Genomic DNA, 23,558 nt, shown 5'->3' on the forward strand with positions numbered 1-23,558 from the left:
GGACTGGGATATCTGGGCTGGACTGGGACATTGGGGCTGGACTGGGACATTGGGGCTGGACTGGGATATCTGGGCTGGACTGGGATATCTGGGCTGGACTGGGATATCTGGGCTAGACTGGGATATCTGGGCTGGACTGGGACATCTGGGGCTGGACTGGGATATCTGGGCTGGACTGGGATATCTGGGCTGGACTGGGACATTGGGGCTGGACTGGGATATCTGGGCTAGACTGGGATATCTGGGCTGGACTGGGACATCTGGGGCTGGACTGGGATATCTGGGCTGGACTGGGACATTGGGGCTGGACTGGGATATCTGGGCTAGACTGGGATATCTGGGCTGGACTGAGATATCTGGGCTGGACTGGGATATCTGGGCTGGATTGGCGTCTCCCCACTGGCTTTGCAGGGCAGTGCTGGGGGAACGTCTCCCCCTGCTCCAGATGCTGCTGTGTGGTTCCTGCAGCCACCAAGGGCTGAGGAAACAGCCAGGAAAGCTGAGCCAGAGCTCCCCCCAGTTTGGGTGAGGCAGGAGGAGGAGGAGGAGCAGCTTTTATAACCCTGGGTTTTAAACCCCTTCAGACCAAGCAGCGCTACCTGGGAAGAGCTGAGAGATAAACTGGTGCCAAATTAAAGAGTTCACAAAGCAGGACTCCAGCCTTGTGCTGTTGGCTGAATTAACCCTTCTGGGACTGACATGGATGCAAACCACTGGTGGTTTTCCTGCCTTACCACTGTCAAGGCCTGTCTGTGCTTTTCCTCCCTCCAGTCCCATTATTTGAATCGGTTCTCACTGGGATGGTGCCCTGGAGACGTGAGCAGGAGCCTCCAGTGGGAAGGGAATGTCTGCAGAGCACCAGGACACAAGCCACGCTCCTCATTCCCAGTCTGAGTGGTAAGAAAATCCCGCTTTATCCCCACAGAGAGAGAAGGAGTAAGAAGGGAATTAGAATTCAAACTAAAATAAATAAAATGAGCATTCTTGGTCGCTGGCTGAATCCCATTTTTTCTCACACTTTGAAGTTCATACTCTGGCAAAGGAAAACCCTGCACACGAAATCTGGCCTCTGAGTGAGGAAGGTCAGTGCTGGGAGAAGGTCTGGATGACAGTACCTCAAAGGGCTGGAATATTTTCCTTTACCTGAAATGCTGTGTGTGGATGAAACCTGGCTCAGGAATTTCTCCCCCATTAGGTGGATATCTTTGTCTTCCTGCCACAGACTCTGGCAGAACAAAGCAGATCAAACCCTGTGCCTGTCTCCTTTTGTTGATGGCTATTTATTTTCCTTACCATTGCTCTTGTTTTGTTCTCTTGGCTCAGAAGTCTGGCTGCTGCTCCAAGCCACTTAATTCTCTGTAAGAGCTGTACGGGCCCAAGGCCTACATTATATTTATAAGCTGTAAGGATCTCCCCAGGCAGACTCAGAAATAAAGGATTCGAGTCAAACAGCTACAAGGAGATGCTCCAAAACAACCTCAGAGAGGAAACACAAAGAGATGGAACAGCAGCCATTCCCCCATGCTGGATTTTAAAGGAACACTCCAGCTCCTGCAGCCGTGGCAGGGGAGGTGAGTGTTCCTCATCCTCATCCTTTAATCTCCCAGGTTTCCAGCACAAGGAGGAGATGTCCTGCTTTCCTCTGCTGTCTGAGATGTGTTTGAGGAGCTGTTCACTCGGGTTGGGTGAGGGAAGAGCAGCAGGACAGGCTGGGGCTGGGGATGGATGGCCACGGGTGCAGCAGGGACAAACCTCAGCTGGACAGAGGGGGAGGAACCTGTCAGGATGCCAGGCAGGGATGGAGAAAAGGTGACACCAGAACAAAACTCTCCATTCTCAACAGTTCTTATACAAAAATAACATTTCTTGCAGTCTATTACTTCACCTATACTTTGTTGTTGTTAGTAGTGACTGACAGGCCTCTTCCAGCTTTGAATTATGCATTAAAACCTTTTTTTTTTGTTGTTTTCCCTTCTTGCACAAAGCAGAAAGTCACAGGGGGGCTCTGTCAGTGGCTGTGTGCTTCCTGTCCCTCCCTGTGATGCTGCCACCCCACAGAGGACACTGGGATGTGGCCGTGGCCCTGCTGGTCCCACACCTCCCGTGATCCCTGAGTGCTGCTGTGTGCCTCAACAAAGCTGGGCAGGAAATGTTTTTCCCAGTTAGAGAAACATTTTGTTCCCATTCTGTGCTTGAGCCAAATGGGGTTTTCTTGAGGGCTTTTTTTTTCTAAACAAAGGAATAAGCAAGCAAACACGTCTGCGAGGAGCTGATGGAAACGGCCAAAGCTCAGCCAGTGGACTTGTTGAGGGCTTTGGCAAGATGTGAAAATACAGTTTTCTGACCCAAAACAGGCTCATGACTCAAAACCAGGCTTTGCACACTCAGGACATCACCGAGCTGCAGGCAAGGCTGGGGTGGTGCTTTCTTTCCCTGGAAAGTCCATCCCTAGCAGAAGCCAGCCAGAGCACACCCACAGAAGCTTTGTGTTTTGATAACATACCACTTTCCAGGGAAAAACATCTTTATCTGAAAGCTCTCCACCCTGTTTGCCCAGAGAGTGACGATGTTAACTTGAGTTTCCATGCCCAGGGGACTGGAGGATGTGTGTGCAGGGAAGTCAGCCTGCCTGGCCTTGGGGACAGGCACACCCAGCCCTGCAGCTCTCCTGGGGATGAAGCAGCAATGCTGGCAGGGATGTGGGGCTGGGCTGGGCTCTGGCAACTGATGGCTTTGCTTCTCTTTATGGCTCAGAGAGCACATCCCGTGGGTAGCCAGCACCTCGCCTGTCCTGCAGCTCAGAAATGTCTCTGGGGCAGCCTGGACATCAATAAATAACACTGAGTTCAGGGGCAGGCGGGGTTTTATGGCAGAGAACTGCAAGGCACCTTGGCAATGTCCCCTTTCCTCCACCAGCCCTTCCAGGGACTGGAATCTGCAGCACAAGGGACACTGTCTGTCCAGGAAGGGGACAAGGATGTGGGTGCAGCAGGCTTGTGGCAGCCTGGGGGTGTGCCAGCTCCCCAGCCCCACAGGCTGTCACCACCAGGGCCACAGGCACTGGAACTAAGATCACCAACCTGCAGAAATGACTTCCAACCCCTTGTTTTGTCCTCCTCGCTCCTCTTTCTGTAGGCAAAGCTCAGCTCTGGGAGGCCACACCAGCTCAGCCATGGCTGGGGGTTCCAGCTCTCTCCAGCTGCTTTGGAGCCCCTTTGGGGAACAATCCCACCCTGCAGAACAGAATCTGCCAGGATTCTCTGCGTGGATCTGACAGCAGAGCATCCCAGTGCACCCACCCCAACACACAGGGCAGAATTACCCAGCTCAAACTGAGGATTGGGGGCTGAATTCATGTCTTCCCTGTGTGGCTGAGGGAGGCACAGAGTTTGTGAAACAGGGCTGAGTCAGGAGAGCCTGACCCTGACCCAGGGCTGGACAACTCCACTTGGGTTAGAGACATTTTACCTTGAAGGCTAAAACCAGCAGAGGATGCAATTCCAGACCTGATCCACAGCCATTCCCTCTGTCCCCTTCCATGGATGAGCACCAACAGAGGAGCGAGAAGAAGGGAAGAATTTCTAGCTCTGGAATTATTCCCTGCCAGGATGGCAGAAGGGATTAACATGGTACAGGTAATCCTCTGCCAGAAAGGGTGGGAGATATTGCAAAGGGTGGCATTTCCTGGGGTCAGTCAGGTCCCAGACTCCCCTGTCTCCATCCATATCCCATATCCTGGAATTCCAGCCAAATTCAAGTTACTGCTCCCCCCCAGTTATCTGGGACACAGCCCCAGGAACCTTCACTCCCTCTTGTTGGGGTTATTTTGATTTAGTTACAGCTGCTGGGTGCCCTGCAAAGCTCCAAGGGCCTCATTAGGAAAGGAAATGACCTTTTCTATCCCTGCTCCTGCTCCCCTGAGCGTGGGGAGGCTGCTATTGGTAAAGAGCTCCTCAGATGGAATATTTGTCATGGAAAAATGAGCTGGGATATTCTGGAGAGGTTCTAGCCCAGTGGGAATGGCTTTTCCCATCTTTGTGAGCAGAACAGGCTGCTGTGCCAGGGAAGTCAGCTTTCCTCTGGAAAAGCTCTAACAGGTTGCTCCAGGCACAGGAAGGTGCTCAGGAACAAATCGTGCCCTTCCTATAACTTTTATTTTGCATATTTTGAGGGAGAAAATAAAGAATTTAAAACTCAGGACTGCTTGACCAGGTTCTAAAACTGAATTCCTTGTGAAACCCCACACAAGAGGCATTTAATCTCAATTAAAAGATCAATTACATTTATCAACAGATAAAAGATTATCTGGGGCATTACACAAATACAACACAGTTTATTACCAGCTGGTAAGTAACCTCTAATGAATTTTTAAACACTTCCCCATAAATTACAAATAAACTACAGTCCTATAATTATGTTTGAGTTTGGATTCTCCAGTTAAACTCCTATGGGATCAGTCTTTACTATTATTCATAGTTATTTAGGATTCCTTTGCTGTAACCCATAGCTGGGGAAAGTTGTATGTTCTAAAAATTAATTTTAGGCATAGAAAATGCATTTGTCATCTCAACAATGATCTGGGCATTTATATGAAGATCATGTTGAGAAAAGCATTCATGTTTTAACACTGTGCATGAGAAATGAGGTTTCTTGTTCATAAACCTGGGAATATCTGAGGCCTGTAGCACCAGAGTCCCCAGTGACTCACCTGTTGGGGCTGGGATAATTGGGATTATTTGGATTATTTGGATTATTGGTATTATTTGGATTATTGGAAGCTGTGGAGCTTCCACCACTCTCTCATTATCAGTGTTTTTACATTAAAAGCCACATATCTGATCTGTGCACTGCAATAGCACAGAAGAGCTCCCTCCTGCTCACCTCAGTGCTGGCTGCACTTCCAGAAGTGTCCCTTACGTGCTCTGGGACATCTCCTGTCACCGGGCTGTGACCTTCAGAGTGAGGCTGCGAGCCAGGACAGGGCTGGGATTGCCAGGATAGAGGGAAAAGGGGGCTGGAGTGCCCATCCCTGCTGAAATCGTGCCTGGCATGGCAAGGGCAAAGGCACAGGGACAGGCTCGGTGTGTGGTGGGGTTCTCTGCAGCCCTGGAGATAATGTCCAGCTGAGAAACCCCTGAGGGATCTCAGGTAAATTATTGTGTCGATTAATTCTATTAACCCGTGTAATATAAATGATATCACTGGAATTCCCTGAGATCCCCGATAGAAACAAGGCAGTTTCTGCGTGCCCCAAGAGCCAGGGAGGCACAGCAGGGAGGGTGAGCATCCCAGGACTCCGGGAGCAGCAGGAACAGAGCCCAAGCTGCCAAATCCCGGGGGAAAGGGGCACAGAGTGGCTCCTGCAGGACAGAGCTGTTCCTCAGCTGCTGTCCCCTCCCCGGGGTCCCTGCAGGAAGGTGTTGCCACCTGATGCCGGCCAGCAGCTGGAATTCCCTTCTCTGCCCCATCGCAGGCAGCGGCGAGAGGAAATCCAGGAGCTCAGTGAAATGACAGGGAGAGAGAGAGAGAGTGAAGTCCCCTCGCCTCGGCTGGTGACGTCTCTCCTTCCTCCTTCTTTTGCTTTTTTTTTTTTTTTTTTCCTGTCCCTATAAAGAATCTCGGGCTCGCAGCGAAGTTCCCTGCGAGAGGCAGGGCAGGAGGGGAGGGGGACAGCCGAGAGCAGAGCCGGGGCTCCGGCCATGCCCCAGCCCCGCCCCGGCCAGGTGCCCCCGGGCAGGTAGAGCCAGGTGGGCTCCGGGCAGAGCCAGGTGGGCTCCGGCCAGCTCCCCCCATCCTGCTGGATTTGGTTTTCCTGCCCATCCCCTTCGGCACCTGCTCCTCCCTGGAGAAATCCATCCCTGGCTCGGCCGCTTTGTCCCAAACTCCGCGCTGCTGCCAGCAGCCGCTCGCCGAGGGGAGGAAACTTTGTGCCAAACTTTTTCTGGTGTTTTCGCTTTGCTTTTTCATCCCTTGAGGGACTCTGCGCCAGCCAGGAGGGCTGGGGAGGCTCCTGAGGCACAGCCAGGCTCCCCCCAGACTCCCAATCCCCCCCAATCCCAAGGATTGGAGAAACGCGGGGAAAGAAGGAATAAGGGGATTGCGGAAAAGGGGTGAAGGAAAGAAAGAAAAAGAAAAAAAAAAGCCAAGAACCTCTGGAAGAAGGGAAAGCAAACACAACCCGCAGCCCCAGGATGAAGCGGTGAATGGAAAGAACAATTTAACTGGAATCAACAAGTGGGAACTGCGCGCCTCGTCCTTCCCCTCCCTCCCCGCTCCGGCTTTCCCAAACTTCTCGCCGCGAAGGAAAACTTCTCCAGAGGGTTCGGGACACGCACCAGGACCGGCCCCGGGATGCTGCCCCGGCCCAGAGCTCTCCTGGCCGTCTGTGCCCTCCAGGGGCTGCTGCTGCTGCACGGTAAGAGCCGCCCGTGTCCCGCTGGCCCCGGGGCGAGCGCGCCCCGAGTGTCCCCGGCCCTCGGGGACCCCCAGCAGAGCGCTCCCCGATGGGGTTTTTTTACTCTTTTCCACTTTATTTTGCTTTTTGGGAAGTGACACCCACCTGTCAGGTGTCACCGTTCTGTCGCCACACCTCCAAGGGGGAAAAAAAAAATCCTAATTCTCCTTGAAGGTGTCGCGCGTAAAGGTCGGGTTTTAATGGGTGTTTCCCGTCGAGGTTTGGCCGCTTGATTAAAAATAGAGACTTGTGAGTGTTCACCAATTTGTGGCTTTTTTCCCTCAGTGTGGGAGGGTTTCTGGTTGTATTTGATTCGATTTGAGGCAGAGCTGAGGCTTTAAAAGGAGGAGCTGTCAGGGAGCCTGGGCTATCCCGCTGTCCTGGGGCTCATGCTGGAGCTGTGGGCACAGACATCACGGGCTTTGCTATTCCAATTCTGATTCTTTGATATTTCAATTTTTCTTCAAGTGGTGCTTCTTCTCTGCCTTCCCCTTCCCAGCCCAGGTGCCCCTGCTCTCCAAAACTCATTTTCCTTTGCAGCAAACTCCCTGTCCCCTCGGATTTATTCCCAATTTTTGCTGCTATCAAAAAAGCCAAGAGGCAGGTTAATGAGATTTGGGAGAGCTTTTCCATCTGCCGTATGACTTTTCATTATCTCATTAAGCATGAGGATTTTGCTGGATTACTGAGCTATTCATTCATGACGCTGCAAATTGTGTAAGGGAGATGGGCTCTTGTTTATTGGGGAATTCCTTCTGACAGAAAGGATTTTTTTTGGGTAGTGGATGGATTGCACAGCACAAGGCTGTTGCTCTTCAGCATATGATAATCTTTTCATAGTTAAGAGGATAGCTTCTGGAAACTCTGTGGAACATCACTGCCCTTGATTTTTCTTGGATTCATTCAGGGATTTAATGTATTCCTTCTGCAGAAAGGGACTGACTGGCAGGCACAAGTCCCGGGGAATTTCACATCTTCCCCACAGTTACCTGCAGAATAAACAGCAAAGCCTGAGGTTGTGCTCCAAAGGGCTTGTCCAGCTTTTCCAGGAAAAGCTGAAGCAGCAAACCTGGCAGGTGGCAAGGAGCCCCTGCAGCAGGAATCCTCAGGAATCCCCTGGGAATGTGTCCTGTGCCAGCCCACACCTTGGGCAGCACCTGGAGCAGCCCTGGCAGGATTCCCGAGACGTTCTCCAGCCGGCTGACACGTGCAGCAGCAGCCAGCTGCCTGCTCTGGGAGCTCCAACCTCTGAAAAGTCTGGAAAAGTTGCCTGAAATCCAGCGTGGATTTCACAGAGGCATAAATCACCGCAGACTTTCATGGATTAGAGGGATAATTACAAGGGATTGGGAGGTGGGGGTGAAACGTGGCGTGCCCAAGTGTTCCTGAGGCTCCAGGGGGAACAGCCTGGCTGGAGATGCTGCCCACATTTCAGGGCTGCTCGGGTCCTTACTCACCAGCTTCCTTTCCTAATCCTGTCAGCCCTGATAACCTTGGAATTTGGTCCAGATTCCTTTTGCCATCAGTGCCAGGCACAGAGGAGACCAAGAGAAGGCAAATTCTGCATCCTGTGACAGAGAGAGGGAGGCAGGAGCACCTGGAGAGGGGCTGGGAGCAGCACCGTGGATGTCAGGAGCTTGGTTCATCTTTAGGCAGAGATAAAACATCAGCACAGCCTCTGGATGCCCTCATGGGGCTGGAAGGCAGAGGAAGGTCAGGATTTGGGATAGGAATGGTGTTACTGAGGAATTAACTCCTCACCAGCTCCAAGCTCCTCTCCAGCACCGAGCTGAGTGAAGCTCTGCTCGCCCTCCCAAAGCCTGGATTTATCCTTCAGCTGTTGTTAAACCTTCCCTGGGATCTCTGTGGCCAAAGTTAGGCAGGGCTGTGCTGAGGAGGCTGACTCTGATTCCAATCCAAACAATTCCATCTGCAATGCAGAGAGAAGGAAAGGCCTACCACCATGGGAGCTGCTCAGTACCAAGGCATCGACTCCACTTTTCCCTCCAGGTTCATCTCCAGCAATGGAACTGATGAAATTCTGGCCATTGCATTTATCCAGGTCTCCTTTGGAGAATTCCTGACTTACTTGGTGCTTTCAGCAGGGGGAAAGAGACCACAAAACATCATCCCAGTGATTTCCCACCTTCCTCTAAAATACAGCTCTAAATACATCTTTAAATTTCCTCATTTAGTTCCAGGAGTACCATTAAATTTCCACTTTCCTTTTGCTCAGTGCTCAGCTTCTTCTCAGCTCCTCAGAGCACTGGTTGGGGTCTTGCTGCTTGGAAATACTGATGTGGTAATGATGGTGCAGATGCCAACAGCTGGCACAGGTTTTAAGCATGGTTTTATGATTTTGCAGGTTTTATGATTCATAATCAGCCCTTGGAAAAACAATCTGCAAAGAAATTCTCACACATTAAATTGTGCATGAAAAATTCAGTATCTTTTACCTGCTGACACGATCACCGGGAGGTTTTTAATATCTGAGCAATCCAAATCACTTTTTTGGGTATTGGAATAAACCCAGCTATTTCAGTGGTGTAACACTGGAAATTATTAAAGATTGAAGAATAAAAGCGAGGTCCTGCCTGATGGCTTTGAAATTAAAGCACGTTTGAAATTGATTTTTTTTTGTTGTTGTTGTTTAATTTTGCAATGTCTTCTACAAATTGAATATACTGGATGGGCAACGAAGCTGGTTAACACAGAGATTTCAATTAAACCATGAAGTAGATAAAAGCTTCAGGAGCTCGGATTCCTCCCGGTTTTCCAGCCAGGATGATCACAGAGTCCAGCAGGATGAGCGTGGCTGTGCCAAGGCAGAGGCACTGAGGGGCTGTTTTCCCAAAAAATCGTGTGTCCTAATTGGTGTTATTCACAAACATTTGCATTACTGTGGGAAAATGGTATAAAAAGCAGAAGGCTTTTTTAGGCTGGTGATATATGAGCCTCCTGCTGAAGTTGCCACATTCGAAACCAACTGGAAATCTCTTTATACCCATTCAGCCATTTAAGGCAAGGAAAAAAATGTCAAGTATTTCTGAAAACTCCCTGAACTTCTAAAAAACAGCATCATACCCAAAAGAACACCGAGAAAACAAACCAGATGGTTTGCTGAAGGTTTCTGCTGTAAGAACTTGCAATATTTTCTTTAAAGCTTGTACAAAATATTTATCTGTGAGCATTGGACTGCTCTGAGTAAGAGCAGCGGGATCCATTTGGGTCATTCTTGGCCTTCCCCACATTCCCTGGATTGTTCATTTTGTGACAAATTATTTGTACAAAGTGATAATCTACTGCACTTTGAGTGAATATCTCAGACTGGGCTGAGTACAGAATATTTATGTTGGCAATAAGTTTATGTACACCAGCAAAAGGTGTCTGAGCCCAACCTGATTCCTCAGGTATGACCAGGGCATCTGAGTTTTTGGAGATTTGTCTCCCAGGTGCCCAGAGCAGTTTGGAGGAGGTGAAAAACCTGCTCTGTCCCATATCTAGTGAGGGATGGGACACACCTGGTCCTTCCAGAGTGCAAGGTGTGGTGCAGGAAAGGTCATTTGGTCACCAGAAAAAGAGCAGGGAGCACAAAGAAGCTGCTCTCAGTTACTGCAGCAGAGTTTGGGGGGCAGCAGCAGCCACCTGCATTTTTTTAAAGCTACACGGGAGATTTCCAGGAGGCAGCACTGGACTTTCAAAGTGAGCATGAGGAGGACCCTGAAGCACAGCCCCTCTGAGCTTCACATGCTCACTTTGGCATTTCCTCTGATCCACCTTTCTTTTTTCCTCTGAACTAGCCTGATGTCACTGCAATGGGAATTAGGAGTGGAAGTAATTAAGGGATATTGGAGTATCTAAACAACAGCCAGGAAAATGTGTCCCCAGTGCTTTCCTTCAGAAAGCAGCTCTGGTGACTGACAGGGCACAAAGGCTCTGAGTGCCCATCAGGACATTCCCACCCCTCCTTCATCCAACTGTCCTCAGTCACAGCCCCCAGGACAAGTGGCTGCCCAAAAAAAGCTGGATAAAATGTGTGTAACAGAGAACTGAGCTCCCCGTTAGGCACTGCTTTCATTTTTCTTTTTAAGGCCACGGAGAAAAGAGTAGAAGCTGCCAAAATCCGCCAGTCCAGGTTTTTTATCTGGAAATGGTGTTTAACAGAAGGCCTTGCCCCAGGGAGCAGAACTCCAGGAGCAGAGCTTGCAATCATCAGGAGCAAGGCAGGATCAGCACAAATCATGGGAATGAAGGTTTCTGCACCAGCTGTGACCTCAGAGGCTCATCCAGGAGCTGTTTCCTCCAGTGGGGAAGGATCAGGATCAGGATCAGGATCAGGATCAGGATCAGGATCAGGATCAGCCTGATCTCCTGAGGCTGTGATGAGCAAAACCTATGGGTGCCCATTTTGTGCAAATTTCTCCCTGCTGGGTGCTGGACACATTTCCCAAGGCTGTGGGAATGGGAGCAGGGAATTCACACATGGAGGGAGCTCAGCTGCTGCCCTGAGCCAGTGTTGACTTCCCTTCCAGTCTCTTACTAACAGTGGAACTCAGCTTTGCACTCTGATGGACAGGGAGCAATCTGGGAACTGTTCTATGATGGAGACTGAGTAAATCCATGGACATCTCCATGAGTCACTCCAATACCCTCATCCCCAAGTCCTTGGATTAGTCTGACTTTGCAGCACATACTTTTTGTCCCCACTACATCCTACACTGCTCTCTTGCTCTCCCCCCTTTCCTGGATGTCTCCTAAATTCTCCTTTAGGGCTCAGGATTCCTTGAATTTTTCCATTAGGAGAAGCCAAGAAGAATTTCCCAGCCCTTCCACACCAGGGGTCTGCACAGTCTCTCTTCTCTGTCCCAAAATTAATTTTGCCTTTATAATTCTTTCTGGTGCAGAGATTTCTTAAAAAAAAAAACAAAACCAAAGTGGGACTGCTTGACACCTGCAGTTGAATCTCTTGTTTTTCTGCCAGCTCTTCGTGTTCCTGCCGCGCTGAATTTTTACAAGAAATAATTTTTGCAAGTCTCCCCAGTATCTGGAAAAGCAGGAGAGGTCCCATCTCATATATGGAGTGTGTGTGACCAGGGCTTTTGTTCTGGCTCGAAGCAGGAAAGTTTTAACACTGAGTCTTTGAGCAGCAAGGGAAGAACCTCATCTAACCCTGCAAGGGATGCAAGTCTGAAAAAGCCACTTTTCCTCTGTGCCCTGCAGGGAATGGCAAAAGCACATGGCCCTCAAAGTTTCAAAATTCAGCCAAAACCCAAACTGAGGCCCAGAATGTAAAGGAAATATATGGAGCAGCCTTCTATTTTCAGGTCACTTGCCTTTGTCTTCTTGGTTTCCACATAGGTTTCCTTAGATCTTCCTGTGTTTTTCTGAGCTGTGGGAACGTGATTGCCAAGGAAGTGGAGAGGGGAGTTTTCAGCCCTGCTGGGATTGTTCTTGATTTGAGGGTCAAGGAAGCCTGACCCTGTCATTACCTGTTCCATTTTTACAAAATCACCACCAATCTAAAGCACCTCAGACAAAACTTTTGCTTCCTTAGAGCCCACAGCTCAGAAATTGCTCACCTGGAATTCTTCCTCACGGATACACCGGGGTCAGCTCACAGGAAAAGCCCCAACCACCGTGGGGCTGCTTTGCCCATTCCCCTCCAGCCTGAGGAAAATGGGATTGCTCACAGGGATACTCCACACACACACAAACAGCTGAGCTCTGAGGTGCTCATCCTGTTTGCTCCTCACCCAGAGCTCATTAACTCAAATCTGGCCTGGATAGACTCGTTTAGGAGTTAAAGCAATTTCCTCCCAGTCCCCAGAAGCTGCAGTGGGGATGTGAGTGTGGGGATGTGAGTGTGGGGCTGCCCAGAATCTCCTCCTCAATTCCCTCCCAGCTACTGAACAGAGCTCACTTCAGCCCTTTGGAGCAGCAGGGATCATCCTGAAAACTGCTCCTGAGCCTGGATTTCCCCAATTTTTGGGCTGGATAGTGCAAGGGTCGGCATTTTAATGTGCAGACACCTCCTACAGAGTGTCCCCTGAGAGCTGTAAAATGTGATTTTCCCCTCTGATCCAGCTGCCAGGAGCAGCTCCCGCAGGGGCCATCACACACATCCACACAGCAGCACTTGGAAGGCCTTGGTGTGGGCAATCCTGATTCCAGGAGCTGGAAAAGCCTTGGAAGAGCTTGCCCAGAGCCCTTTGGAGCAGGGGGACACATGCTGGAAGGAGGGAAGTAAAGCTCTGGGGAGCTTCTGCTGCAAAACTCAAGCACTCTCAGCCTTTCCTTGCGGAAAAACAAATCCCACAGGTGCCCCACTGGGCCCTGGGACATCCCCTCCCCTCGGGCAGGGCACCCACCGCTGCCTCACTCCTCAGTTAATGATGATTTACAGAGATAAGGAAAAGGATTTCAGGAGCTTCCACTGCTTCCTAACCCATGAGGAGTAGCAGGAGAAATAATAATGCAGAGCACAGGTGTGTGGAGAAATGCTTTTCCCAGCTTCTTTCTGAGACAAGATCTCTCTTTCCAGCTTCTTTCTGAGGCAAAATCTCTCTTTCCGGCTTCTTTCTGAGGCAAAATCTCTCTTTCCAGCTTCTTTCTGAGGCAAAATCTCTCTTTCCAGCTTCTTTCTGAGGCAAAATCTCTCTTTCCAGCTTCTTTCTGAGGCAAAATCTCTCTTTCCAGCTTCTTTCTGAGGCAAAATCTCTCTTTCCAGCCTCTTTCTGAGGCAAATTCTCTTTTCCCAGCTCTTTCTGGATGTGGATGAGGCAAGGCAGCGTTCTCAGCTCTCTCTGCATGACACAGCAGCCCTGAGCTGCTTGGAAAGGGTTTGTTACAATTAAAGGATGATTCAAGTCAATGTAAACAATGATGTCAGCCTGAGGACCTTTAAAACACGATTTAAGCTATTACACGGTGTAAAGCAGAGAGAATCAGGTAACCTTTTGGCCTGCCACATTTTTTCTCTGCAAATGGATCATGTCTGGGTTATTTTCATGTTTATGCACTCGGGACAAGCTTTGCCTCTCACTCAGCCAGGTTTAAGGCTGTGCTTGACTGAAGACAATAGCCTGTCTTTGAATTGTCCATTGTATGGCTGAGAACATTTATTTTCTTCTGGCTGTTTACACATTTTGAGATGGAATCTAAGGGGGAAAAAAGGCAGACTGAAAGCTGCTTCCTCACTGCACGTTTTATAAAGGTGGAGATCTCGCTGATCTTGCTGGAAATTCCTGGTTTGCTTCTTTTCCAGTGGTGAAGGAAAGGCAGAGTGTGGCTGAGCCTGCAGCAGCCCCCAGTTGTGTGAGGCAGCACAAGAACCCTTCCTGTTCCTCCTCACATTTATTTTGGCTGCACAGATCCTGTTCTGCTCAGTCCTGGAGATTCCCGTGCTTTAAACAACTTCCCTTTAGCCTGGGCAGATTTTCTGTCGAGTAAGGACAGAGCAAAAGGGTTTGGAATTCCCAGGGAAAGTGATTAATCCCTAAAATCCCTAAAATCAGCATGAAGGGAGCAGAGTGTGGCAGGGAGGGACTCCCTGCTCTTGGCCCATCTCATTTGGTGTTTGTCCCAGCTCATCCCACCCAGTGGGGACTTTTCCAAGGATAATGACACCCTGGGTCTCTGGGAAGGCAAGGCCAGGTGTTATTTCATCCCCTGATCCACCAGCAAGGAGATCCAGCAAGCCTGCAGAGGGATGAATGTACAGGTTTGGAATGGCTGGGGTGTTTTCATGTTCATGTTTTCTCCTGGTTTCCCCAGACAGACAGACAGACACGAGCTCAGTTCTCTGGGTCATTCTGGGCAGTGTCAGCCCTGCTCTGATGGGAGAAGTGCAGGGTGAAATGAAAGACCCAGCTCAGGACAGTTCCTGGGATGGAGGGCCTCCCTGGGAAGGGGAATTCAGGAAAACAGGAGGCAGGGCTTGTCAAGGGCTCCCCCATCCAGCTCCAAACAGTTCCCATCAGGAATTCTGTCACTGTTTACAAGGCTGATGTCTCCTTATTATTCCTATGGGATTGTTCTGATCTGTTTTATCTGCTCTGATCTCTTGTATAAATCAGCCATTTTCCCTTTTTAAATGCTGTCTGCTTTGTAATTGAAAAGTAATACTCAGACCCACTTGGTGAAATGCCATTATTAATTTAACCTGATAAGTCATGAAGTCATGAAACCTTCTGACAGTTACTGAGTTTCTCTCTCTTGAACTTTGTCCATAACTATGGTGGTTAGATTGCTATTAAAAAGAAACTCCCAGCCTCATTTCCTAATGTTCTGTGTGGATGTCAGGGCTGGAGCACAATATCAGCCAGGGCAGGCTCCCCAGACACCCACCACGAAATCTCACAGGTCTACAAGCACAGGCTGATGCTCCCTAGGGAAAGGTTTTCCCTCTCCCATCCCTGGAATATGTGCCAAATTTATTTTAACCTTCTCCAGGCCAGCCTCTTTGGCTTTCTGGTAGGTTTCTGGCAGAAGGACAAAGGAAGAGGAAAGGAGTTTTGTCTGGGTATAAATCGCACTTTTCATTTGCCAGATCTGTCCAGCACTCAGGAGAAAATCAAGGCAGTAGAGATGAAAATTCTGTGCTCAGAGTGAGATTAGTGGAAAAGCCAAAGCTGAGCTGGTTTTGATTTCCATGGAGGATTGTTGGCACAGCTGCTGTTCAAGGCCATTTGCCCTTCCACTGTTCAATATCTTTGTACTTTTAAATTAATGTAGGCTTTGAAATACTACCTGGACTTGTGCTCTGGCACTGAGCAGGGCAACTTTGAGCTTCTCCCTCTCTGCCCACCTGTGCCAAGTGTAATCTTTAATCCAGGCTCCAGCACTGGTGTTTCTGCATGAGGGAAACACCAAAGCCTTTGTCCAGTGACTCTGGGATTGCTGTTACAGGTTCTGGGCATTTCTGACAGAGTCAAAACTCATTTTGCATCCCTGGAATAGCCAGGATAGATAATAGTGATGTATTGTTGATGCCATCACTGGTGCAGTTCAGGATAAACACTTCACCTCAATCAACCACCGAGCTAAAGCCTTGCAAAGCCTTTTTTTGGGCTGGTTTAATTCCCAGGCTCACCAATACATCTGGTGCCACCAGAAATCTTCAATTTAGAGCTAAGCTAGCTAGACTTAAAGAGAGCCCAGAGCAGCCCAATTCAGTCATCTTTCCTGTTTTAAATTCTTTTGCTTATCTCAGTTCTTGCCATCTGCTGGTAGTGAAAGCTGGGTAGTGACACTTGGGTGTGGTGGGATGTGAGAAGAGTATCTCAAACTCTGATCTTCTGCAGTGGAGATGATAAAGGAATTCTCAGGATGAAGGAAACTGAGAGGAATTCTCAGCATCCACAGGGCAAAGGGCCCCCTGGTGCTCTTCAGTTTAATGGTTGATGTCCTATAGGGTGCATTGTACTGGCAGCCTTTGAAAGGCTGCCTTGTTGTTCTGGTTCCATATTGTTCTGAGTTAAATGGTAGGAAAAGAGAAATTGCTGCCACCACAACATTCCCTTATAGGTCTATTCATTATTGATCCCCAGAGGAAACGGAGAGTTCCCCTGGACAATGGGCAGATATACAAACGAGCATACATTAACTTTCTGTGCTTGTACAGCTCATTTGGGCTGCATTTCCTCTGCACTCTCAGGAGCACGAATTCAGGCATCAATTGGTTTGATGTCTTCCTCTGCCTTGAACTGCTGCCTTGTTAGGCATTCTGGGTGACAGGCAGCCCCTCTGAACCACAGTCACAGAATCACAGAAACACAGAATTATAGAATCACAGAGAATCACAAAGCCACAGAAACACAGAATTATAGAATCATAGAACCAGAGTCACAGAACCACAGAATCAATCACAGAATCACAGAATTATAGAACCATAGAATCACAGAGTCACAGAACCACAGAGTCACAGAACCACAGAGTCACAGAATCACAGAATTATAGAATCATAGAACCACAGAGTCACAGAACCACAGAATCAATCACAGAACCACAGAATCAATCACAGAATCACAGAATTATAGAACTATAGAATCACAGAGTCACAGAATCAGAGTTACAGAATCACAGAACCAGAGAATCACAAAGTCACAGAATTACAGAATCACAGAATTATAGGATCACAGAATTATAGAATCACAGAATCACAGAACCAGAGAATCACAAAGTCACAGAAACACAGAACTATAGAATCACATAATCACAGAATTATAGAATCATAGAATCACAAAGTCACAGAACCACAGAATTATAGAACCAGAGAAACACAGAATTATAGAATCACAAAATCACAGAGCCAGATAATCACAAAGTCACAGAACCACAGAATTATAGAATCACATAATCATAGAATTATAGAATCATAGAATCACAGTCACAGAATCACAGTGTCACAGAACCACAGAATCAATCACAGAATCACAGAATTATAGAATCACAGAATTATAGAATCACAGAATCACAGAACCAGAGAATCACAAAGTCACAGAAACACAGAATTATAGAATCACATAATCACAGAATTATAGAATCATAGAATCACAGAGTCACGGAATCACAGAGTCACAGAACCACAGAATCCATCACAGAATCACAGAATTATAGAATCACAGAATCACAGAAGCAGAGAGTCACGCAATCAATCCCAGAATCCCAGAATATCCTGAGTTGGAAGGGACCCACAAAGATCAGCTCCTGTCCCCACACAATTCCCACCCCAACAATTCCACCCCATGCCTGAGAGCTTTGTGCAAAGACCTCTTGGAGAGAGAGGCAGAGGCCTGGTGTGGAAATGTTTGGGCAGATGTGCTGGAGCACTGAGGGATGCTCTGGACTGGGAGCACTGGGAACAGAGGGGAGCAGGCCAGATCTGTGGGGTTTGGCTCTGCTGGGTGGGGGCTGCTGGCTCCAGCAGGGAGCTCAGGTGAGGTTTGAGGGACTCAGCTTTGTCCCCTGCCCTTTGCTAAACACCCAGGGCAGCACTGGGGCTGCAGCAGGCTGGGATGGAGGAACAGCAGAATCCCTGGGATGATGAGGCTGATGTGATGCCAGCCCTGCTCCCTGCACTGCTCAGGGTGGGTGCTTCACTCCAGGCCTCACACTGAAGTTTGTAGGTGCCCCCTCAGGATTCCAGTGAGTTTTGGCCTTGTGTTCCTCCCTGCAGCACAGGTTTTTCCTGCCTTTGTGCCTCTGCTCTTCTGTAAATCAGGGAGATTGCTCCTTCCCTTCCTCCCTGGAGGAATCAGTGTTTGGAATGAATGGAAGAGAAAAAGCAGCTCAGGAGCTGCAGTGGTTTTGCTTCATCTTTCCCTCCCAGCACCAGAGAAAAGCCCAGGACATGGAGGCATTTCAGGTTTTGAGGATCAGCACTGGGCACCGTGCTGGGCTCGGCCTGCACTGGCAGGAACCCCTGGCAGGGACGCTCAGGACATGCAAAGCTGCATTTTTCTCCTTGAATTTCTTCTACTGTGGTACCTCCCTCAGCCTCCTGCGTGGTGAAACATCCCCAGCATCCACAGCCAGACCTGCACTGCTGCAGAGTCGCTCCTGCCGCAGCCACATCCCCAGAAACCTCTTGGTTTTCATTCTTCTGGCACAGAGGACTTTGCAGAGCTGATTTCCAGCCCTGATCTCATGGATTCCCCCACTGAGATGCTCTTAGAGGGAGAGGATTCCAGGCTGAGAGTTTGTTCTCATCTCCCCCACGCTGCAGGTACCTCTTTGAGAGGCTTAATGAGCCTGGAGTGCCACCAGGGCTTGTCAGGAGCTCAGGAGGAGTTTCACCTCTTCCTTTCCCTCAAACAGCCCCTTGCTGCTTTCAGCAGTAGAAATGTGATGATTACAGGCATCAGACAAGGGAGTCTTGGGTTATTGAACTTGAGAATCCAAAGGAGAAATCCCCTTTCTAGGAGATCACTTGTTCTGGAATCTGCACACTTTTGGGCAGAAGCAGAAAATTGCAGCTGAGCAGCATCCAGCCAGGGCTCAAAATCCAGCCTGAGTTCCTCCTTGCCCCTTGCAGCCTGTTTTTGTTTCTTATTTTTATTCATTTATTATTAATATTATTATTATTATTATTACTATTATTATTATTATTTTATCTTTATCATTAGCATTAGCATTAGCATTAGCATTATTAGCATTATTATCATTATTATCATTTTATTGTTATTTTATTATTGGCATTTTGGCACTGTCCTTTCTCAGCCATGGATGTTTCCCTACAACCCAAACCTACAGCTAAAGCTGAAGTACCAACATCCACAACAAATATTCTCGTTTTTGGGCTCAGCCCCTTGGATTTGCAGCTCAGAGGGTGGGCACAGCCATGCAGAAAACAAAAGATGAATAACACACAAGACACCCATTTTACAGATCTTCTCAAAGCTCAGTATCAAAGATTTAGTGCTTATATTAATATTTGTTAATATTTTGTCGTGAGCAAGTGTGGGAGGAAAGAGAAAAGGAGACATTGTTCCTCCTTGGAAAATGTGTTGTTTTTCCCAAGCAGCAGAAGTTTAAGGATTTACTTTAAGAACACATTTCTGTGTCCAGTAGGGATGAAAAATCTTAGAGGGACAGGACAAAGGAGCTCAGGAGGGGTCGGTGCTGGAGCTGGGCTGTGTGGAGGGTCAGGACTGCGATTAGGGCAGTGCCAGGGATGGATGGGTTTATCCAGGATGGGAATTCCTCACTTATCCTGTAGCAAAGTTTGTGAAACCAGCCCAGCAAAGCTCCTGAACCCTCAGCACTCCTTCACCACTGCCTTGCTTATACACCACCAATATTCTGTCTCTTTTTTTCTGTCTCATTCTCATTTCAATTTGAAAATAATCAAATAAATGGAGGGTGAAAAAGCTGATCTGTGCATCCATTGATAGAACTGCAGCTGCTTCATCTCCTCCTGAGCAATGTCTCTCACTGAAAGAGAACACCAAAAACTGGAATATGCTGTCCTGACCTTTGAATGAAGATGGAAATACATAGGAAAAGCAAAATTCCTGGGCATTATCAGCTCCCATGGCTGTTATTCTCTCTGTCGTGGGGCAATCCATGTGCTGGGTGAGCTGCAGTGCTGAGGGACAGTATCTTTGTGCTCAGCAGCAGCATATTCCCAAGCATGTTGTCTTTGGCATGGCCAGTATTTTATCTGCCAGAGCCAACGTTAATGAAAAATTCCTGAAAAATTCCACATCTCAACACGGCAGCACTCTGCTGGGAATAACAATCTCTCGTGACCTCGTTTGAAAGCAGATATCGGGCAGGATACAAAACAGGGAGGTGTTTCTGACCTGCCTACCTCCAATCTGGGGGGTTTGGGCTGAGTTTGTGCTGCTTGCCTGCACTTTAGGGGTGATTCCTTATGAACTCCCTGTGGGACCTGCACCCAAAATAAGGATTGTGCTGTCAGAGCCACGGGGTTGGTGACACTGAGAGCTCCTTGTGTGGCACAACAGTCCCAGCTCTCCAAAGCACAGTGAATTTATAGCGATTTGTAGAGAAATGTCTGCACAGGAGGGGTTTCTCCTTCTGGGACAACACTGGCAGTGTCCCTGCTGGGATCCCTTTGACACAGGGCAGGGAAATCTGTGATCCATCCCAGCAAACATCAGCCTGGATGGTTTGTCACACACGGCTTCATCTCCTCGTCACAGCAGACTGCAAAACCAAGGTCAGGCAAATAAAAGCTGGGGGGAAAAAAAACCCAAGTCCTGAGTAAAGTAGCCTTAAATCACTGCCACCAACTGCAAAGTGACAGAGCAGGGGAATGGAAGGGACTAATTCACCTTGATTTTCATGAATTGGGTTCTCACAGGTGGTTTTCCCTTTGGATTTCTGAGCCAGCCCATCCTCCCTGCCCTGGCAAAGCTCCTTGTCTGGACAGTCCCTGCCAGGTTTCGGCAGGAGAGGCCAGGGCTGTGGGACTGGGGAGATCCCAGCACAAAGAGAGGGCACAAAATGGTTTGGATTTGTTGAGATCCCAGCACAAAGAGAGGGCACAAATGATTTGGTTTTATTGAGATCTCAGCACAAAGAGAGGCCCTGCTCCGAACACCTCTCAGCAAAGCCCAGAGCCCTTCTGGGTTTGTTCATGGAGCGTGGCTCACTCAGTAAGTGAAGAAAGAATTGAGTGAGCTTGTCAAAAAGCAAGGAAAATCCCATGGATCCAGCCTCTCCATGGATCCTTTCTGCTCCATGCACACTCCACACAGAGGGCAAAGGAAAATCAAGATTTCCAGCTCCCAGGCCTCCAAGTGCAGCTTATTCCACACAGATCCCAGCTGCCAAGAGGTCAGGAGAGCAGTGGGATTTATCCCCCTGCAGCCAGGGTGGGCAGCAGCCTTTGGGGACAGGCAGTGACAGCACACAGATAAGAGCAGCTGCTAATTCACTGCTGTTCACATCCCTGGGTGAACACTCAGCTCCTGCAAGGTCCCCTCTTGCCAAAATCCCTCCTTGGGAGTTTTGTTTTGGTGGCAGTGGCTCGGTGAGAGCACAGGACGTTCCTCCTGTGCAGAAAACGTCTGTGACATGCTCTGAGCCGCTGTGTCTCCCTTGCAGCTGGGAGGGATGCACAGGGAGGGACAGCTTCTTGCCAATCACAGCTTTGCCCAAATATTTATCTCTGCTAAAAACAGTTTAGGTGCTGGATGTAGCCCAAGGTTGGTTCTGATGGGAGACATCAAACACGATCTAAGTGGAGCAGGGACAGCACATCTGGCACTGCTGAGTGCTGGAGGAACAGAAAGAAAGAGCCAGCAAACTCCAGCTGCTGAGATATTTGTCCTGAAACAAGGCTGCAGCTTCCTAACATCACCAAGAGGGTGCCAGGGATCGCCTGGGGCTGCTCTGAGCTCCCCTTGGCACTTCCACTCCTTTGTGCATGCTCCAGGCTGGAGGATCACCACTTTTTTGAGAAGGAATTTAAAGAGTGGTGGGGCAAAGTGGGGCAGAGCTGCCAGCACTCAGAACATTTCTCTGATATTTTATTTCTGCGAGTATCTGATGCAAATGTTCTTTTCCTGGAAAGATTTCTCCCCCTGCCTGCTTCCCCCACCTCCCTCAGAATGCTGGTGCCAATATTCCTGTTGCAACTTCCTCACTCCCAGGGGTTTCCTGCTGGAGATTTCCCTCCCCTCAGGCCTGGAGCTGGTGGTCCCTGCATTGTTCTGTGGAAGGAGGGAATGGCCCCAGCACTGCCTGGGATGCTGGAAGGTATCCCTGGGGGATTCCAGAATGGTCCCAGCACTGCCTGGGATGCTGGAAGGTATCTCTGAGGGATTCCAGAATGGTCCCAGCACTGCCTGGGATCCTGGAAGGTATCTCTGAGGGATTCCAGAATGGTCCCAGCACTGCCTGAGATGCTGGAAGGTATCCCTGGGGGATTCCAGAATGGCCCCAGCACTGCCTGGATGCTGGAAGGTATCTCTGAGGGATTCCAGAATGGTCCCAGCACTGCCTGGGATGCTGGAAGGTATCTCTGAGGGATTCCAGAATGGTCCCAGCACTGCCTGGATGCTGGAAGGTATCCCTGGGGGATTCCAGCTCATCCTGCTGGCACAGAGGGGCTCTGGGAGGATGGCTCAGGTATTCTGATCCTCTTTTCCAAAGTGTGAGCCTGGCAGGTGCAGGGAGTGGCTGGATCCAGGAGCAGGGAGACATTTCAGCACTGCATCCCTCTCCTTCCCATCCTCTCAGCCAAGGGAGCCTTGTCCTCAGGACTGTGTCCAGCAGCACCTCTCACCCCATCCCTCTGCCAGAGCACAACCTTCAGCCAGGCAAAATTTGGCATGAAAGGAGAGACAGAAACCTTGGAGCTGAGGGTACAAAAACTGCAGTGTCCAAAGGGTCGTTTTGATCATTTATAAAGAAAAATCATCTTGCAGAGCTACCCTGGAGAGAGGCTTATCATTTTAACTTCCCTGATTAGCCCAGGACACCAATTTTAGGCACTGTAAAAACACTGGGGGTCAAATTTACTATGGAGGGCAAGGACCAGTGACTCAATTTTCCTTATTCTTTATAGTCACTTTTCACCTTGAAGAACAAAAGGTCCCAAAGTCAGAGAACGTTTGTTCTCGAGTCTTGCCAAAGCCTTTTCTTTTTTAATAAACCGGCGTTAAAATCTGGGCCCTTTGCCTTGACAAAAGAAAAGAATATATTTGTGTACACTTAAGTGACAGGAAAGAGCCTGTGAGGCAGGTCTGGTCACAGATAAAGGAATTCCGGACATTATTCCTTGTGCTCCAAGGGGTTGTGACATGGGATTTCCTCTCCAAGTGGTAAATAGCCCTGCAGTTGTACAGCAGGGTGGGGCCAGCCCTGGTTTCTTTAAAACCAGGAGAGATGAAAGCACTTCAGGAGAAGAAAGAGGGGCTGGGTGCACAATGAATTCCTGGGAATGGCTTGGGGGGAATCCAACTGCTCCAGGCTTTGCCCCAAAAAGCTTCCCAGGGGTTGGAGGTGCTGCCAGCCGGGCTCTGCTTTGGGAAGAACAACTCGTGGCACAGCAAAATAGATTTAACTCCAAGGAGTGGCCCCAGATCTCGTGTTTCCCCCTGGATCTGCGGGAGATGGGTGGAATTTGTGGGGAAATGGGTTTGGTTTGGGATGGCTCTGGTCTGAAAGCCAGGCTGTTCCCACTGCACACTGTGGGATGCTGCCTGCCCATCCTGGAATGGGATCAGGGAGGGCAGTGAGGGCAGGATCCCACAGCTCTGAGCTCCTTGAGGAGCCTCACCAGGATTTGAGCACCAGTGAGGCAGTCGAGGGTTTTTGTAGCTTTGTAAGTTTTTGTAGGTGTAGAAAGCACCTTTCTGTCTCCTGCTGAATCATGCCCAGGAGAGGAGTGAGCATTTTTGTAAGAAAACAGAAGAGCTGAAGCTGCAGATTTTATGCTGTTCTCATTTTAAATCGAAAAATATTCAGCTTTGGATTAATCTTTTGCATAGAGGGCTCACCAAAGTGCCCTGGGTTGGGTGGAGAGAAAGGGAGAGGAACAAAACTCCCTTGGTGAGGGAGACAAGAACATCAAGATGATTTTATATTTGGATTTCTGTTCCTGTGGCTGTCCTGAGGGTCAGCAGAGCCT

General features: G+C 49.0%; 1 protein-coding gene across 2 annotated transcripts in view; it reads left to right on the forward strand.

Moving 5' to 3' along the window:
- The first annotated feature begins 5,623 nt into the window (after positions 1–5,623).
- The window catches only part of LOC131583792 (vascular endothelial growth factor receptor kdr-like), a 126,639-nt gene continuing 108,704 nt past the window's right edge, over positions 5,624–23,558 (forward strand). For both annotated transcript variants that reach the window (XM_058848250.1, XM_058848251.1), the window contains exon 1: positions 5,624–6,415. In XM_058848250.1, coding sequence (XP_058704233.1) covers positions 6,352–6,415 — 64 coding nt within the window. In that variant the 5' untranslated portion in view covers positions 5,624–6,351. The remainder of the gene's footprint in view (positions 6,416–23,558) is intronic.

Source organism: Poecile atricapillus, chromosome 12 (genome assembly GCF_030490865.1).
Source record: "Poecile atricapillus isolate bPoeAtr1 chromosome 12, bPoeAtr1.hap1, whole genome shotgun sequence".
Taxonomy (NCBI): domain Eukaryota; kingdom Metazoa; phylum Chordata; class Aves; order Passeriformes; family Paridae; genus Poecile; species Poecile atricapillus.